This window comes from Oenanthe melanoleuca, chromosome 9 (assembly GCF_029582105.1).
Source record: "Oenanthe melanoleuca isolate GR-GAL-2019-014 chromosome 9, OMel1.0, whole genome shotgun sequence".
NCBI lineage: Eukaryota > Metazoa > Chordata > Aves > Passeriformes > Muscicapidae > Oenanthe > Oenanthe melanoleuca.
In genome coordinates, this window is record NC_079343.1 from 20873485 (window position 1) to 20891055 (window position 17571).

General features: G+C 44.8%; 1 protein-coding gene across 1 annotated transcript; it reads right to left on the reverse strand.

The window, feature by feature from the left end:
* Positions 1-1347: 1347 nt before the first annotated feature.
* EIF2B5 (eukaryotic translation initiation factor 2B subunit epsilon) lies at positions 1348-17571 on the reverse strand. Its single transcript, XM_056498992.1, has 16 exons — positions 17383-17571; positions 16171-16295; positions 15626-15811; positions 15353-15530; positions 14066-14146; positions 13328-13405; positions 12935-13247; positions 12131-12276; positions 11704-11839; positions 11147-11248; positions 10400-10507; positions 9405-9495; positions 8526-8649; positions 5776-5901; positions 4157-4267; positions 1348-3076 (listed from the first exon to the last, which is right to left on the reverse strand). The coding sequence occupies exons 1-16, from the start codon at positions 17533-17535 to the stop codon at positions 3011-3013; spliced, it is 2124 nt and encodes a 707-aa protein (XP_056354967.1). The 5' UTR covers positions 17536-17571; the 3' UTR covers positions 1348-3010.

A 17571-nucleotide genomic window follows, 5' to 3' on the forward strand; every position in this document is an offset into this window, starting at 1 on the left:
ACATTGATTCTCCTTACAGAGTACACAGGCTTCAGACATTTTAGTGCATCTTGGAATAGCTCAAAGCAGAGGCGGATGTACTTGAGTTCTATCACTTATACCTTTAAGCAAAACCAAACTATTATCTTCTTTTAAAGGGGTTACTATTGTTAACTGAAGTTTTGGGTTTGATACAGGAACACCAGCTTTCTTTCTTTCTCTTTCTTTCTTTCTTCCTTTCTTTCTTCCATCCCTCCCTACCAGATGGGAAATCAGACAAGTTGATTATTATAGCCTTAGGAAAATAAAGTACTTACTGCTGACATTGCTCAGAGATGGGTAGCAATGATTCCACATTCAAGATTGCTCTTAAAAGCAATCTCAAAAGGCATTTCTAGTCTTCTAACCAAAAAAGCATCTTGACTGAAGCAACAAGAAACCATCAAGCCCATCCTACACTTCAGCAATGGAATAAATGCTCCTTTAAAAAGTACAACATGTATCAGTACATAAGGATGCTGCACCATGCCATCTTGGAGAGTATCAGGTGTCCTAATTTGTTTTCTTTTTGCTGCTCTATTCTTGTCATCTGTAAAACTTCCCCATCACACACACCACCAAAGCCTGAAGGATGTGGCCATACAGCAACATTCTCCCCTTGGATTTTAATTCCCAGGTAAAAAAGCAGCTCATACCACAAAGTTGGAGCAAAGGAGGAAGAAATGTGGAAAAAACAAAGGTGGAATTGTTACTTGGCAGAAGTAATCACGAACTTCTGGCAAAACTGAGCTACATGTAGCTGCTACATGTAATGCAGCTACAGCACTACATGTTAAATTTATTCTTAAGCCATCTTTACCCCGTAAAAGGAAAAAAAAAAACCATTTGAAATGTCCAAAGAGATTTTAAAATTACCAAGTCTTGCAGCTGGTTTGTAAATGGTTTTACTAAGGGCTCTTTAGCTGCCCTTCCCTGCCCCTGCCAGTTCCTGTTTCCCAGCATCAGGAGGGCACAATGCAGGACATATCAGCCAACATTCCCACCAATTACCATAGTGACAAATGATAACAGATTTCTTTGGATTTAAGGTTCATCTTTGCAACATAATTCTGTACAAAACCAAACCTCACCCACTTCAGGATTCCAAGTTCAGAGGTTTTAATGAATTGTTCTCTAGCTGCAAATAGGGTCATGAGTTACCATTGAACACTTTTACCAATTCAGTGCTGTGCTGATTTCCTACCTGCCTATTGTGTGCTTAAAATCGGAGGAAAAAGCAGTGATGAGTTATTTAACTTACACATGCCCTGCTCAGGCATTTAAAACTGGAGACATACAATTCCAAGTCAAAAAAAGAAAACAAGCTGGTAACACCAGGATAGTTTTTATTTGCTCCCTGAATTAAATATTGGCAGATACAGAAAATTCAGATACCAACTATTTCCCCAACATTTACAAGACTGAGTTTGCAATGTCAAAAACAAGGACATTTATGCACAATCCTGGCAACTGATAGTGTGAGTGCACAAGATGGCCCTGCCTGAACATCAGCTTTTTAGAGGCAGTATCCCTGTCTCCAGCATCCGATGCTGTCCCCTCACTGACAATTGTGGCACCACGGAACGGCCAAGTAAATATCCTGAGTGGGCAGCTCCAGTGCATTTCCCCCTGCAAAGGATTTATTCCATGTTCCTCCTGAAGGGGCAGAGGCAAGATCAGCACACCCAACAAATAACCCACCTATGAATACAAGGTGATGGTTGCAGCACCCTTTTCACTCCATTCTTTGAGAGCAGGGGAGAACACAGCACAGTGACACTTCCAAGTAAGCTGTTCTTAAAGGCCTTGCTGCTGCCACACATTGTCTGAGCCAGAGGCACACTCACTCCCTGCTGCCTGCTGAGCTGCTCTGTGGCTGCAGAGCCTCACAGTGGGTTTCTAGCACTTTCCCTGCTGTCTGAGGGAAGTTTTCAAATAAATAAATGGACATGAAATAAGCAAGCTTATGTAACTGAAATCATGTGGATACGCAGACCATGTGCTGCTGAAGGAAATACCATTCGCTCCTTTTCACATTGGAGCAGAACTTAGGAACTTGCATTCTCCTCAAAGCAGCTGGTGCAGTCAATGCCCCCAGGGCAAAACACAAGTGTAGCTGGTGCAGCAGGAGCAGCCAGGCACCTCTGCTCCCTTTTCATGAAAAAAAAATAAAGAAACAGACACTTCTCTAAAACATGTCTGCTAAGCTGGGGGCACAGAAGAACGATCACATGCAGGAAATGGTGATCTGTACAGCCATCCATCAACCAACCCTGTGGGGAAGCTGAGCACACATCACCCCCAGTTCTACAGCATGGGAAACACATGGTTTAACCAACTCCACTGGGCAATTTGTGTTAGATCCTAGCATGGCAGATGGCAAGAGATTTTCCCCTTTGGAAAGATCACAGAAGTGCCTTCTAGGCTGCAAAATGCCTTGGGCATCCTCAGAAAAACTGCATCTTCTCCAGGCACAAGAACTCCTGAATTCCAGTCCTGCACTCCAGATCCCAATCCACATGCTCTTATTCACCAATCTTGCCAGTGTCTCTTCAGCAGGAGCTCCCTTAGCTCCAGAAGCAACAATGACTCCAAATACCTTAGCTGTATGACCACTCTTCCACAACCCTGATGGTTAGATCTACAGAGGCATAATATGCATTTGCATCTACTCTCTCCCTTTGTATTAGTAATAAGAACCTCCCAAAAGATAGCTTATAGCACATCATATCCAGGCTCCAGAGGGATTTTAGGTATCACTGCCTCCTGCTTTTCCCTTATAGTTTTTATACTGGGTTCAACATAAGGTGCAAATAAGGGAGGGAGGGAGGGAAGTGGCAAAGTTGGGAACACACAACTGAATTAATGATGGGATTGTCAGTCACTTCGATGTCAGGCCCCACGTCTACACACCATGCACTGGCATTGATCTTGCCCTGCCCACTTGGCCCAGAAAGGCAGTGAGAGCTTCTTCTCATGCTGAGCCACCATGTCAGTCTTGGTCGCCGTCAGACGACTCTTCCTCTGCCTCCTCCAGCCACTGGATAAACTTCTGGAGCTGCAGAGAGAATGAAATGTAATTGGGTAACAATTGACACCTAAGAGATGCTGGAAATGCTCAACAAATACACTGTGTGAGTGAGCATCACTATCATGCACAAGAAAGAGAAAGTGTTTCCAGAAGAAACAGAAATAGAGAGAGATTGAGGGAGAGACAGACAATTAAGCGAAAAACAGCTGGGATGACACAGACAAATGCAGACTGACTAAATTCCTAAAGGAGATTCCTCCAGTCAGACAATCCCTCCAACACTCAGCAAAAAGACAAAAGCTTGTGAGTTTTTCAGAGCTTGAGGGCAAAGAGATGGTAGCTGCACCTCAACTGACATGTTTAGAAAACTCTGCATGGAAAAAAACTTATCTCTCAGAAACTGCTATTAAAAAGGCAGCTCATTTTACATTTTAACTGGGCTTGAACAAGCAGCTGAAAGCACTGCTGACCTATACTAATAGCTGACTTTGCAAAGGTCTTGAACAAAGTTGTTGTTCAGATGGCTTTTTTTTCCCTCTACTTCTCTTCCAGATCCAGGAAGGAGGACTGGAACACGGCTCAGCCAAACTGCTGCACAAAGTTCTGCCTGATGGAGGAGGGAAGTTTATAAGCTCCTTGCAACAGAAGCCAAATGAAACCACTCAGTACAGCAAATGCTTAGAAATATATGTGAAGGGACTGCTGAGCCAGGAATGAAAGCTTCAAAGGAATTGCATGGGGCCAGCACACAGGGCATTGGCCTAAAGCCCATTTCAAATGGGTGTTGGCTTAGAGAAGCCGTGCTGCTACTCCAGAAAGTGCTGGCCTCGTGCTACTAGAGAGCCCACTAGAAATAATCCTCATACTACCTCCACTCCTCATCCAAACAGGATAATTATGGCAGAATGCACAGAAATGCCTGTTCTGGAGAACAAATTTGTGTTGCTTAGTGTTCAGTGCACTGGTGTGTTTCTTGGCCTACCATGTGATGGCAGCTGCTCCACGGGAGGTGACAGTGACACCAAACTTCACTCTAAGTTTCTTTCAGCAGCTGCTGTCTGTCTCTCTCCCCCCACCCTGGCCTCTCCCAACACCTCTGGGACTCACCCGTTGGTTTTTACGAAGCTGCTTTCCTTTGTCAGACGTGTCCCGCAAAGAAAACCAATTGAGAATTACATCTTCATCCAGAATTTCCAGCTGGTAAAATGTCATCAACACCTGCATCAATTAGAAAAGAGCAACAGGCTCTCTATAAACTCTTTTGGGACTAGCTCACGTCCAAGTACAAAGTTTGCACGTAATCTGTGTCTCTCAGCTCCATCTTCACCAGAGGCACTCAGTCTGCTTCATTTTCCTTCTGCTGTTAAAAATAATCATGATTCTCCTACCAAGCCTTATGTTCCTGACAGATGCTGTGACACATAATGAGTCAAAGTTCAAGCCCTATCAGCTTCAGCTCTGAGGATGCTGGGTATGACTGAGAGCAGACCAACAAGGGGTCACAGTTCAAGACGTCAAGAGGACATCAGTTCAAGACTTAAGTTCTCCTTTAAAAGCAACCCAAACACTATATCCAAAGCACATCCAACAAGCAACTGATGCAGGCTCACACACAACAGTGGCACGTGCAGAGGAGCATGAACCTATCCAGCTCTGCCCCAGGCTTCCTCCTCCTGCCAGCTTTCTCCCTGCAGTGCCTTATGGCAGGTGTCAAAGCAATTGGTCATTCATCAGCTCCATCCCCTGCCCCTGAGCAGGGGAGATGTGATCAGGCTCTCTCAGGGTGTCTTTGTGCTCAGGAAGAGCAGGCACTTCGCAGTTCTTGCAGCAGAGCACTAACAAAGCTGGCTGCCAACTCCGAATATAAAGTGTCACTTCAATTCCCAGCCTCTAGGGAAACCCAGGCCCCTAGAACAATGGATACATGCCAAACAATTGCTGTAATTCAAGGACATTTTGGCTCACCAAACTGAAGGCTTTTGGCTCCAGTCCTAAGTGCTTTGCCATCAGCCAGAAGCACTGGTAGCAAAAGTTAGGATTACTCGTTCTTGAGGAATCAAGAGTTAAGCAGACTCTAGGAGAGCTCTTCCAGAACAGACAGGGGCTTCCTGAGTTGCTGCTAAAGGAGCCTTGCAATCCAAGTCAAATGCTCTCCATGTGATAAGGCAGACAGAATGCAGGGACAAAATATTTGTGAAGGACAGTGAGGAGGAATATATGAAAATTCTCAGAAGCAGGGAGACATATAATATGCCACATGACAGGCTCCCTTTATTCCCAATTTCATAATTAGCTCAGCCTGAATAAAATTCCACTTTTATTCCCAGCTTTTCTGTTTTGCACTCCAAAGCAGGATAAACCATTTAGCAGTGAGATCTCAGGGACCATGGAGAGATAAATGAAGTGAAGCTCTTCCTAGAGCGAGTCTCTGGCCTTGCCTCTTCCAGCGTCACAAAACAAGGGCATCTATGTTGGAAGCTGCAAAATAATAGCTCCCCACAGGCTGCAGGCTGGTAATTAATACTCACCCTCAGCTGTGCTCCCTCAGAGGCACAGGCAGACACAGAACTTTTTTTTTTTTTAAGAAATTGTTATAGATGGATTTTCTACACACCCTCTCCACTGAGACCCCAAAATTCTCTCCCGTAAAGCAGAGAAATGATGATGTAAATAGGATGCATTCCACTGTGAATCTAGCAAAAATAGATGTGGGAGTGGATACTCACTTTAGCTATTGATGTGCAGAGACTGTCATGTTCCAAGAAGAATTCCTCAATGGCACATAAGGCATTCAAGTGATCTGATGCTCGTTTTATGTAGTTCTTAAACAACGGGGTCCAGTTCTTCAACAGCTGCAGGGAGAAAACACAGAAGAGCTCCTGAGCTGAGATGGATGGGTGCACTCAGCCCTGTGTCTCAACTGTGTCACACCAAGAAAGTGACCCAGGGAAGCATTTTTTGAAACTATTCAGCTGACCGTCTCTGTCCACAAAACAGATGCTTTTGAGTCTCACATGTGAGGACAGAGCCTGGTTTTACTAAGCTTTCAGAATATCTATTAGCTTTCTTGCTTTTGCCTCTCTGGATAGAATGTCAGATCATCACAGTAAATGTGTTCAATGGAGTCTGGTATTCAAACAAAATATCTTCACTGCAGACTGATAAGGAGAGATACCTACATGATACTCACAGCCTCCCCCCACAGAGCAGCTGACACTTCAGTGGAATTTTCCTTCAAAGCAGAAGGACAAATAAGGAAACATAGAAAAAGATAATGCCAGGTTAATTACCAGCTGAGTAGAAGTGAACAGTAAAAAACAACCACCCCTAAAACAGGAATGTGTCAGAGCAGCCCCTAAGTGCAAATCACACATTTGCTGTGTGCCTAAAGGCTCATTTGGATCCTGAAGCCTGCTGCAGGGAATGAGTGAGAAGGACGAAGAGCAAGAAGTTGTTGCAATATTAGTTGCTCTCTCCTCCAAGGCTTATTTTTCTTGAAGTCTTAAGTTTAATGATTTTAGTTCTGCCTCTTCAAACAATATTTCTGAGTATATATCTGGGAAATATGCAGCAGGGAGCTCTGCAAAGCACAGACTGACTTGAATCAGCGATAGGAGATAATACTTAGATCCCTGTCCATACAAATTTTAAAAGGCATCAGAACTTGGATAAGACATAAAAATTCTTTATTGGCCACATCATGACCTGACCATCCTACAAAAACATAGTAGGAAATTAAATCAGAGTTCCACGTATTTTTTAATGGAGTAATTCAACAGCAGTCGATCCTGAAACTACACCCGCACAGATACACAGGGTGACTGTGGCTTCAGCAGTGTCTCCTTACAGAACACATCTGGTCTGTTTTGAAGGGAAACTGAAAATTCACAGGGGCTTGGGGTGTGAGGAAGAAGCTTTGAGTCACCTACATTTGGGGTTAATCAGCATTATACTGTCCAGGATAATTGCTAACAGGCAGTAGACCTGAGAGAGAAGAGCTTCAAGACACACAGTGGAGCTACAACCCAGGCTATGGGGCTAGTCCAGGCTGCTGTGGACTACCAAAGGCAGCCTGAGCTAGGAAACAGTGCTCATCTACTCTGTAGTACTGCACTCCATCACCTCTTCAGACACATTTGCTATGCAACCGTGCTGGAATTTGCATGCCTCAAGCAGAAACAAAGAAGGGGTTTAGTACAAACAAACTCATCTGTACATTAACTGGTTTAAGGAACAACAATAACAGCACAGAACGATCCTGATCATCATGGTATCACAATAAAACAACTGAGGGTTCTGTGGCATATTTACAGGAGGTACTTTAGCAAAATGCTTAGTGCTTAACATTCTTCCCTCCTCTACCCCATTCTTATTATCCTCCCCATCTCCTCATTCTTATTATTCTTTGGAATCTTCACCTCAGCTGCAGTAAAGCTACTGGAAAGTTCCTTCCAAGCTAAGAAACACTTTGTAATATCTTTCTATTAACACCTTTAAATCATAAGCAGGCACAAATCTAACCAGAAGCTATTGAGTTTCTGAAAGCATGTTATTTATAAAGAAAACATCACAACCCCAGGACTCAATTCAGTGTGCCTGCTGCTGGAAAAGGAAAAGAAAAAAAATATACCATGTAAAGTTGAGAACATGCACTGCACTGTAACTGGTGCTAATGGGGATAGTAGGGCTCAGCCCCACAGAGTCCCCAGGAAAAACATCCTTTAAGCATGAAAAATACATCAGAGAGGCTATATTGGGAGTTTCATAAAAATCCAAACTGGAGAATTAGAAGCTTGCATTGTGGATTTGATAAAACACCAAAAAACGTGAAAAGTTACCTGACAGAGAGCCCTATGGACAATATCACAATTTCTCAGGCCTTGACTCTACACAGATAACTCCTCAGAAAAATCTACAGTCTGGAGAAAGCAAGGTGGATTCATCTTTCATCAAATCTGTTCAAAAATATTCTAACAGCTTCAAAGAAGTCTGTGATCCAGCTCTCTTGTCAGTCTCAATACTAAGATAATTTCACACCTACCACTGGCAGAGAACACCATCAGGAAGTACATGCAAAACACGACAGCCAAAACTGTAATTCCTGCCCCAGGGACAGGACTTAAGACAGACTGGAACCCAGTTGCTGGAATGCAAGCCTGTAAAAACATCTCTAAGAGACTTTCTCTTTTACAAATGATGCACTTCTACTGTCTCACACAGGCAACAGAAACAACCACAAGTACTGAAGTAGAGCTCCCACACCTACAGTTTCAGCTGAGCTCTGCCAAGGAGGAAGAACAATTTCAGTTAGCTTTTACTTCTATAGAAGACAAAGAGGCTCATGAACTTGAGGAGTTCAAGTGGCTGCAGGCTTAAACAATGAGATTTCTCAGGCAGGATCTACCTAGGGCACACAGAAAGATTGCTACACACTAGGAGACAAGCTCAAAGAATAGTCAAATGGAGTAGGACTCACAGGAAGTAACGCTGAGAAATAGTTCTGGGAGTCCAGGTTTGCATCCAGCTGCTGCAGTGGGAACTCCAGGATCACTTTACTGAGCACCTGCATCATTTCCTTCAGACCAATGTTATATGCATACCTACAATGAAAAAGGCAAAAAACCCTCAACATTTCACACTGTCTGATCACTGCAGACTGTGGCTATTCAGATAGAGCAGAAAATCTGATTTTCATCTTCTCAACGTATTTTTTATTTGGTTATTTCATTTTCCAAATATCCAGACAATAAAATCACTTTGCATTCACAGCAAGTCCTGAAAATCTGTTATCACAATTGGAAAAAGCTGCTGCAGGGACAAGCACCCTCACGTTTACCAGAGTGCTGTAGGAACGCTCCTGCACAAAAGAAGGCACACAAGTTTGGATTTGACAAACACTAGATAAAAGGCACTCTGATTTTGTGTTCTAGACTTGCTGCTGTAAAAGTACTGTGGAAAAGCCACACTACAGCACAGCCCCAGCTGCGCTGCAATGCTGAGAGCAGCAGACCCTGCATGAACTCCCAGGCAGTTTTGCCAAGAACTGGCTTGTTCTCTTCAGTCCACAGTTATTTAGCAGCAATTCAATCTCTTGTTACAGAGGTGGGGCAGGAAAAGCCTAACCACCAAGGATGCTAGAGACGCAGCTGGTGCTCTCCATCAACTCCTGTTGTCATTCAGTCATGAAGCCTAAGCTGCATTTCTCATGCTCCATCCTGATAAAATGTCTAACAATGGGCATTCACATGGTTTCTCCTCTTCTTTTGACACATCTGCTGTCAATTCCAACTGTTCAGCAAAAGGGACAATATCCCTAAGGACATCCCAAGGATCCCTAAAGACATCCCCAACCTACTTCAGGGAGTTGATTTCCAGGACCAGGTTGTCACAGGAAATGTTTTCTTCTTCACCCCTTTGTAATGTACCCAGAACCTCATTCTGGAAAACTAATGAAGAAAGAACAGGCAGTTAGATATAACAGAAAAGCAGAGATTCTTCATATTGCTCATTACCAAAGGAATGATGCCCTTCACAAAAAAAGCATTCTGACACAGATGTCTATTTGTTCTTTGTAAGATGACACAAACCCACAGCAACTACACTTATAAATAGTGGGATATAATCCAAACAAAGGAAACCACCTACTAAATATTGATCTACCCACAGAAACCACTACAAAGCTATTTACCTATGCAGCCTTTTAGAGCAGAGTTTCTATTATACTAGTTTCTATTATACTTTCACAATCAAGCCTTTCCTATTCAGACAAACCTCATCTTGCCTTAACTGAAAGAATTAATTGAAATCTAAAATTTATTGGTTTCATTTCCTTTGGGGTGATATTCCAACATGAGAAAGTTTTTGGCTTTTTCCAATTTGGCCTGAACCTCTTTCAAATCCAGGTAAGCTTAACACAACAAAACAGAAAACTGAAACATTTTTTGCCAAAAGAGGCAGCTCCTAGAAAGACATTTATTTCTCCAGAATGATTACAGCAGTAAGATGTCCATACAGAGAAACTCTGCTGAACCTTCCCATAGTCTCCAAAATTAGGCAATGACACTCCATTTAAATAGACAACTCAGGGAGGTTTCTTTTGTGAAGTCCCAGTGATGAGAAATGAGAAAGATCTAGCTCTTTGTCTAGTTTCTCATCCTTGACTGCCTTGGGTTAACCCAGCAGTGATACAGGGAATATTAAAGATCACTGTAGAAAATGCAGGAAGTGAGATCAGGAAACCAAGGTATCATAGCAGTGCACAGATTTTCCAATACACCCAGAGAAAGCAGCACAAACCTCACACACTGCATTATCTACAGAACCACTGTACTTCTTCAGAGCCGATCTCACCTTTGATGTCATCCAGCTGAGGGGAAGCTGCCCGACTGTCTGGCTCCTCAGAGCCCATGCTCAGGTCACTGTCAGACTCACTCTCTTCTTCTGAGTGCATAGCTGGGCCTGAGGAAGGAGAAGATGCAGCGTTCAGCCCTCAAAAGCTGCTACTATCACATGCCATGAGGAACCAGGTGTCCCAGGGACTTCCCAACCAAGTCAGCAACTATCTGTCCTTGCAACCTTCTATTTACAGGCCCAGATGATTATATTTGCTGCAGAGGGAACACTACTGTTGGCACTAGGATAATGGGATTTTTTGGGAGTCTGCAGGCAGACAACAAAGGACAGGGACAGAAGCAACTGCAGTTTGCGCAGACTGCTGACTCACAATGGAGCAATGTCAGCAGACACTGCCACTGGCAGGAAGAAAGCCAGCAGCACCCGGAACAGCCAAAGCATATTCCCATCTGAGGGAGGGCCTGGTGTCCCATAATGCAGCACTCCCAGCACTGACAGCTCTGTGTTCTACTGCAAGGCAAATATCTAACCAACACCTTCCACAGAGCACAGGTAGAGAGAATCTGGTCCATGACCTGCTTTTACCTCTAACCTTCCCTCCACACATAGCTGTGATCAGAGACAGTCTGCTTCACAAAGCCCAGGTCTTGCTCTAGACACAATTACCAGCATCCCACTTGGCCAGTTTCCCCAACACACGCCTGTCTTTTCATGCCCAGGTGACCATACTAAACTTTTCCTCACCCCACAGGCTTTGTCTCTGCTCTTCTTCATCCTCTTCATTCTTGTCATCTGCTTTCCAGAGATAGCCTCTGCCCTCTGAGCCTACATCCTTTTTATTGTAACCTGAAAAAGAATCAGCAGAGTGTGGATGTACTGGATCTGCTTACAGGCAAACCTGAAATAGACTGGTATAACCTGCATATCACTGCCCCTAAATAGCCTTCATCAAGAGGGTGCTGGGATTCCTGCAGATGCATATGGATTTCAGTTTTTATTTTCTCACATGCCTTGACAAGTGACTTACTTACTCCTTCCTACGGCAGCAACATTTGGCAGACCATGTTTGGATCCTTTGACAAACCTACACTGTAGCAACAGTACTTCACAAGGACAAAGCCCTTGGACACAACTGAGTATCCTTGCTTGCTCTGATGAAAACACATAGATTCCATATTGCATGCAGCCTTAAGCTCCACCCTGGCACTGCAGTCTTTGGAATGGGGCTGGTAAAGACCCCAAAAGATAATGGAAAACAAAACCTGCATAGCTTTAGTGCATGGAGACAGAGACTCTCATACCTTTCAGTTTCACTTTGCTCTCCTTGTTCACACCAGAATCATCACTGAACTGGTCATCGTCCTCTTCTTCCTCATCTGGGGGGTGCAGAGAGATCACTGTGCCCTCAGAGAGAGTGATGCCAGGACCTACTACTACCTGAAAACATGTGAAACATATCTTAATGAAAAACACTCTAACTGCTCTCTTGTATCTCCACCAGCAACTCCAGACAAGCTGTCACTAACAAGTATAAATAAGGACACCAGCACTGCTACATTCCATACCATACTGCCCCAGCCAAGCAAAGGGAAGAAAAGGGTAGGAGCAGTAGCACAGTCTCCACCTCTGCAAAAAGGCTTGGGGCAACCCTGTGATCTGGAACAGTACAGTGTAAGATGAGTAACCTGCCAAGAGAGGCAGAAAGCAGAACAACATCAATCAGCTCACCTGAGAAGAGAGGACACAGCGGGGCTTTAGCTTTACTTTCTCCTTCACTTCAGCCCCATCGCAGATAACAGAATGGTGAATCTCCACATTATCTGCTACGTGCACTCGGTCCCACAGAACAGCTCCATCCAGTGTGACTTTATCACCTGTTATACACCACCAAGTACAAATATGTTGAGGAAGGCTGTCTGGTGCTCTGACACTGCTGAATCCACTAGGAAGCATCTTACTGACTTCCCAATGCCCTTGATGCATGATGGACGTTAGATGACAGGGGAAAAATTTGCCTCAGAGACCTAAATCCACTTCTTACCCCAAGCTGGAAGACAAATTTGTTCTCTACAGAAACTTGAGAGTAACAACTGACATATCAGTTTTGGACAAACACAGCCAAATCTAAGGAAAATAGAAAATCCAGCCAAGGCTAAGAAGGAGTGAGCTAGGAGGGAGCAAAATTAGGAGTGAGCTGCTAGGAAACAGCTCAAGAAAATAGGGACAGATGTCCCTCATTTGCAGGATGTTGGTGGTTGATAAACCCAAATCAGTAAAGGTCATGCATTCTCTGCTGCTGAAACAACTCATTTGCATGAAGTACTTTCCAGCTTCATTATGGTACCCTGAAAACTTTAATCTATTTCCTCTATTTTCCTGGAAAACCAAGCTTTTCTCCTTTCTTCCTATTAGCAATCAATTAGTATCCACCTACCATCCTCTCTCAGTGCCAAACACACCTTAAAAACTGAATCCCAACAAATGTGTGCCCCGGCCTGGCAAGGCTGGCACATTCCCCGTTCTTGCACTCACCTATCCTACAGTTCTGCCCAATAATGCTGTTGGTGATGAAGCAGTTGCTGCCAATGACCGTTCCCTGCCCGATGAGCACGTTCTCTTCCAGCACGCTGCCGTGGCCAAGGCTCACATCCACCCCTCGGTAAATGTTGTGTTTAGAGTGGGTGTAACTCTGGTTCTTGTCATCAGTGAAGTTCATCTCTGGAGTGAGAGGATAAACCCAGCGCCGGATGATGTCAGAGCACACAGCCTCGTACATCAGCAGATTGCATATATGAGCACCATACTCTTCTGTTGTTACATGCATATGGATCTGGTTCCCCAGGACCTGGCAGACAGGCAGGAGCACATCAGAAGGTTTTCTAAGGCAAAGTGACAGGATCTCCCTTGTAACAACCCTCTCCTTACCTCCTCATTCACCAACAGACCACGCACAAAGTCATCTCGTGTCTGGTAGTCAAAATTGTCTGTGAACAGTTCAGCCACCTGCCAGGAATAAAGTACATGGAAATAACATAGTTAAAGTCAAGTTATACAAAATGGGAAAGTGATGGTCTGGCCTTGAATAAAACTCTGACTCCTTCTGCTCCCTTCTCCTCCTCCTCCTCCTCCTCCAGAATCCATGAACAGATTCTGATTTTCAAAAGGGGCAAGACATTGCTTTAGCATTTCCAAGCAATTTACCCAGCCTTACTTTGTAGTTTCACCCCCAAAGAAGGCTGCAGACAATCATATCTGGAAGATATGTTAACGAGCCTTAGCTGGAATAACCCTGAATTTTAGCCTAATATGGTACCAGCTTCTGGTACTAATACTTCTCCACAGCACAGTCATCACCTCTGCTACAGTTATTATTACACCTGAAGTAAAATCACTTATTTTCTGAAACAGTTTCATTCTGTGCCAAATTAGACAGTCTCTGGATGCATCGACCAAGTAGTTCTGCCTGGGCTTGAGCAGTGGATGCCAGAAACAGACTAAGCCCCCATGTGTTCCACACAGCAGCACCACATGATCACCCAGGCCCTCAGCTCAGTCATTTCTGTTTTCCAAACCTGGTACTCAGGCCACACACCCACTGCACACCAGCAGTACCAAGGGAGCAGTGCAGACTGAATTTTGGAGCCCTGGAAGGGCAGGGCTCACCTGTGGAGAGCAGATGCTGATATGACAATCCAGCAAGTCATGGCGCACCTCAACATTCTCAATAGAGTTCTGGAACAGACTCTGAAAGAGGAAAAAATTCAGATGACTGAATGCCTCATGCATTATTGAACCCCAAAAGCCTTCCATAAGCCAGGGGCAGTATTGACTGAATTATTAAACTAGCTGAAGTTCTGAGGATCAGAGAAACCTACAATCTACACTAGAACCAATCTTGGCAGGCACAGACTGGTCACACAAAGAGCTGAGTGTCAGCCAGAAGAGACTGCCCCTGCCCTTACAAAGTGCAGGTCTCCTACAAACAGCTTGTACCTCCAACAATCACTTTTCTTCCAGAAGGTTCCTTACCTCAGTCTCTGAAAGCTACAACTGTACAAAAAAACCCACTGATAAATTCAAATACACTTTTTACAGCTGTGGGTCAGTTTTGTATTGCTGGGTTTTGTTTCTTTTGGTTTTTCCTTTTTGGCTTCCTGTGGTGATTTGTACTTCCATTTGAAGACATGAAATAATCTCCTGAATACTGATTTGGGGATGAAAATATTATACAATCAAAGCCTTAGTTCTAAGTTGAAGAAAGAAACTGGTCCATCTATCTCATGGAGAAAGTGCCCCCACAGACATTTACAGAGCATTTACTACATTATTAGGTGAACAAACAGTAATAGGAGGTACCATTCCTTGGATATCTGTAATTCCAGACCATGTCAGGCTCAACAGCACTTCAAAAAGGAAAGGGATGTTAAACACTGGAATGGACTGCCCAGAGACGTGCTGGTCTCCCACCTCTGGAGGTGGTCAAGAAATGACTGGACGTGCCACGTCTAGTTGATAAGGTGGTGATCAAAGATTGAACTCTCTGATATAAAAGGTCTTTTCCAGCCTAAATGATTTGGTAAAAATGGTCTCTGTTTGGTAGTGGTATATGCACATCAAGTTGGGAGCCCCTGCGATAGCACAAATAATCTCCTTCCCTTGTTTTACATCATGGAAAGGAAATAAAGGACAAAACCTGAACTGTGAGAAATACATCTGCCTCATGTTCAAACTGAAATGAGTCACTAACATGGATGTCCCTAGCACGATTTCACCAAGCCTCAAATGAAGATTAAGGGGGAAAAAACCAGTTTACCCCAAGTTACTTCCTCCAAGTTACTGCTCCAAGAGGAGCAACTAGGACAGTTCCCCAGCCCTCATACAAGGAGGATCTCCTTGGGTGGGCTGCTTCACTACCAGAGCCCTTTTCCACCCTCCAGGTTCCATACGCACCATCGGAAAGCGGAATCGTTTCAGCCCCTGCGTTCTCTGGTAGTGAAGGACACGGTTTGTGGCACTGTCCATAGCAATAACAATGTCATCTTCCTTGCACCTGGCGTGGTGGCCAGGTGAGGACTTCTTGAATATCATCGTCATCACAGACACATTCTTTTCCATCTTACGGCGCAACCTGAAAAAGGAGGGCAGAACAATGAGAACATCCTCAAAGAGCTACAGAGCGCAGCCTCAGCACACCAGGCAAGCATTCATTCCTCCAGCACCTACTTGTGCTCTTCCAGGGCTTTGGATATGTTGAAGTTGGACACCACATCACCAGTGACAAGGATGAAGTCGGAACGAACAAGGGACTTGGCATCCACGTCTCGCAGCACGTCACCAAGGGAGCGGTACAGGTCCGAGGTGACAAAGCGCACCGTGTTGGGAGACGTGTGCCGGCACCACTTGGATTTTCTGCAAGGAAAAAAACAACAGGAAGGCATAAAGAGGTGCTCCTACAAACACACCAGGACACAGTGTCCCAGTGCATGCCACACCTGTAAGGGGATGCAAGGAGCATCCTGTGACAGTGAGCCGGCTATTGCCAGGCTCAGGTACACTCAGAAGGTGAAGAGAGGAGCAGTTCCACAACACTCAACTGTTTTAACAAGCTGCACAACCAGCCTCCTACACAGCAGGAAAGGTCTTTTCTGACATATATTAGGAGACCACTGCTGAAATGGTGTCTCTTACAGTTTTCATAAGAATCAGCGAGGCTTTTGAGGCTTAGAAGAATACTTTCCATGGTAAAACTAAAAAGAAGATATTCTTACTGCAAATGCTCTTTTATCTCAGCTGACTTCCAGCAGCAGAAAACAAAGGTTTCTTCCACTCCAGTCGCTGTTAGGAACTCCAAGGTATAGTCAATCATGGCCACATTTGCCATAGGTAAAAGAGCCTGAAAAAAAACCAAAACAAAAAACCATACAGATAGGTTGAACAAACACTCAGTACCCCAACATCAGCAACAGCCCCTTCCAACTTAAGGATACAATGTCATCAATAGTATCAGAAACATAACACAAGTAACTGCTTCACCAGGTTTTATAAAAATCTTTTAGAGTTGATCTAAACGGTAAGAGTTAATTTGTGATCTTTTAAGGGCAGATCCTCAGTTCTGAAATAAAGGCATAAAAAATGAAGTTATCACTGAAAACTGTTCAAGAAGACTCAGATAAACGACAGAGACTGGAAAAAAATCTAAAGTGCTGATTCAGGCTTTAACTGCTTCAAGAAAAACCTGTCAGACACGAATGATGAAGCCACAGGAATATGAGTGTCCAGAATTAAACAAGGGGGAAAAAAAACCCAACCTGAAGTGAAGTAAGTACTCTCTTGACTTGAGATTCAACTCACACTTTTAAACTAAGTTACTGAGTCACACCTGAATGATGACATACCATTCCTTAATTCATTTTTGGTGCTGCTTCATTTCAGGCCTGAGCTCGCGTGTATAATTACAAGCACCACCAACACTTAATCAGCAAAAGAGGTAAGATAATTGTTCAGACCTAAAGTCTCCAGTAGCTTACTATGTTCCTTTAACACACAGCCTTTTCAGCTGGATAATTGAAGTACTACCCCCATCCATTTTTCTGGCCATATTCTTTCACGCATTACAGCTGGCACGGGCCAAGTTTTTGTTTCTTTCCTTTATCAGAAACGAGCCTCTCCAAACCCGCTGCCAGTCCTGCACCGGCCAGAGACGAGGGGCCAACAGCGCAGCTCGCCACGCCATATGGAAAAGCGGACAGCACCAACACAGCAATTAGACCCTCACAGCCTCTCCAGCGGTGACAGAAACCACGGGCGAGAACTGTCGGAGCACAGGAGGGCGAGAGAAGCCGCAACGAGGGATGCCCGAACCCGAGGGGCCGAGGGGGGCCTCGCCCCCTCCCGACCCAGCCCTGCTCTGGGCACGGTGCACACCAGGACAGGCGGCACCGGCGCGGCGCAGGCAGCAGCACCCACAGAGGATTTCTCACCCGCGGCCGGTCCTTGGAGATCGGGAAAAAGCGGCGGTTGAAGCTGTCGGCAACCAGCACGGCCTGGAGCGGCGGCGGCGGCTCCTCCTGCGGGTCGGGGCCGCGGGCGGACCCCCCGCCCGCCCCGCGCCGCGCGGTACCGCGGGCCGCCATCGCCGCACGCGGCCGCCGCCGCTTCCGCTTCCGCTC

Excerpts from the sequence above, each read along its gene's own strand:
- EIF2B5 (XM_056498992.1), bottom strand. The coding sequence starts at position 17,535 with ATGGCGGCCCGCGGTACCGCGCGGCGCGGGGCGGGCGGGGGGTCCGCC. Across the intron at positions 9,496-10,399 it reads TCAGCTGGATGACATCAAAG|TTTTCCAGAATGAGGTTCTG; the intron begins GTGAGATCGGCT and ends TTTCTTCATTAG. Across the intron at positions 3,077-4,156 it reads AGCTTCGTAAAAACCAACGG|CTCCAGAAGTTTATCCAGTG; the intron begins GTGAGTCCCAGA and ends TTCTCTCTGCAG.